We start from the raw sequence: 1820 nt of genomic DNA on the forward strand, positions 1-1820 counted from the left end.
CTTTAACTGGTATAAAGTAAATTGTAGATCCAAACTTATACTGTTGTTTGTACTTTGCAATCTCGGAAACTTTACCAAAGGAACCGTTTTCTTCATTTTTATTTTCAGCTGTCAAAAATCAGGGGCATTATTTCCACTGAATACTTTCTTTCACACAGTAAAGCCACTGTTGTTATCTGGTAAACAGTCAAAGTGCAAATAAGAAATCCATTTGGCTTGTAAATGCTGAGATGGTTTTAAACTTTCGGTTCTTTGTCCTCATAAATCAGCAGGGCTTCCACTGTCTCCAAGCAGATGCAAGCTCTGTTAGGTCCTTGGGTGGATCTGCAGTAAGAAAGTGTGAAAGAGTCAGTTTTAGGAAATATGAGAGGAAGGAAAGACCCTGGCTTCGTGGCCCGTGGTATAGCTGAGTTTAAATCACAATGTTTTTGGGGGGTTCTTTTCTCGTGGGGCTGCAGGTCTTTAAGAGGCAGACCCTAGGCGAGCTCCTGCCTGTGCCTTGGGAGATTCCGTATGGGCTGGTGGGGCAGGAGGTGCTGGGACAGCTTTGGGCATGGGGCCATGCTCACCCCAGCCTTCCCGCCTCCCCTTCTCGGAGTGATGCTAGTAGCTTCTGCGAGACAAGGACACGCAGGCAGATCTTTCCGGTTCATTTGGATCCCCGCCAACCTGCTTACCCAAAGAGGGGCAGGATAGGAGTGACTAGCTATATAACACACCAGAAAGTCTGACTGACTTCATCTACCCACCTCGGGTGAGGTAACACGGCCTGCAACAGACTATAAAACCATCGCTCCTTCTGACCAGCCCCTGACAACTGATCTGAGTGAGTGCACTAATGGCTTGAAGAGGAAACACCACTGCCCAGAGGGTTTTTCAGGATGCTGAAATAAGAACGACTGACCAGAGGCAAAAAAATCTCTCGAGGAGAGACTTTTGTTTCTTTCCTGTACACAGAGATGAATGGCACAAGGGGTCCAACCCTTGGCTAGACAACTAGGTCAGCAATGAAACTCAAATTGACTTGAATACGAGCAGACTCAGGCGTTAAATCAGGGCCACAAATTACCAGTTAAGCACTAGGTGATATGATGAACTGCAGCAGTAAGTCTTATAGCAAGAGATATTTACTATCTTGTGCTCTACTGCTTTGAACTGACCTCTTAATTACGGAGGCTGTTATCACAAGAATAGAGGGGTTTCTTCTCTGCTCTAAAGAAAAACTTAACCTGGAAATAATCTAATATATTAACCTAGTTGGACAACTTAAAAGAAGAGACTGAAACTCTGGATTCATTTACCATTCCCTTCCTTCCTCTAGTTCCCACTTTCTTCTCTACTGGTTTGCCCCTGACAAACGACCTGCTGGGTATTCTCTCTCAGCGGAAACATCCCTGTCTCATCTGTATTCTGCCTCAAGAATTTGCGTGGTTGGTGTAGGAGCAAGGAACATGGGCACCTCAGGTGCTAAGTGCTGCAGCATGAGATGAGCACTGGCTGCTAAGATATGTGATGCCCAGGTCCCTCAGAGCACTGTAAAGTGGCCTGCATTTCTCTGATGGCAAACTGTTTGGTAAATCAAGTGTTACTCTGGAAACAAGGGGGTGGCTGGGCTGTAAGGGAGGGTGGAGGCTGAAGAAGATGGAGAGATGCTCCAAGCTGAGCTGCTCTGCCAGTCCTCAAGTGCTCAGTGCTTCAATTTCCATCCTTTGGTTTGTCTCATTTCTTCTGCTTTTCTTAACTTCCTTGACTACATAAGTTAGTATCTTCAGCAGAAAAACAGCTTGTTGAAGTATTTAGAGGGCTAGTATACAGGAATG

At 45.6% G+C, this 1820-nt stretch overlaps 1 protein-coding gene across 1 annotated transcript in view; it reads right to left on the minus strand.

Moving 5' to 3' along the window:
* Window position 1: 1 nt before the first annotated feature.
* Window positions 2–1820, minus strand: part of FAM19A1 (family with sequence similarity 19 (chemokine (C-C motif)-like), member A1) — a gene marked incomplete at its 5' end in the record, with an annotated part of 45594 nt that continues 43775 nt past the window's right edge. The window contains one exon of the mRNA XM_010134200.1: window positions 2–324. Coding sequence (XP_010132502.1) covers window positions 307–324 — 18 coding nt within the window. The remainder of the gene's footprint in view (window positions 325–1820) is intronic.

This window comes from Buceros rhinoceros, unplaced genomic scaffold (genome assembly GCF_000710305.1).
Source record: "Buceros rhinoceros silvestris isolate BGI_N320 unplaced genomic scaffold, ASM71030v1 scaffold13894, whole genome shotgun sequence".
NCBI lineage: Eukaryota > Metazoa > Chordata > Aves > Bucerotiformes > Bucerotidae > Buceros > Buceros rhinoceros.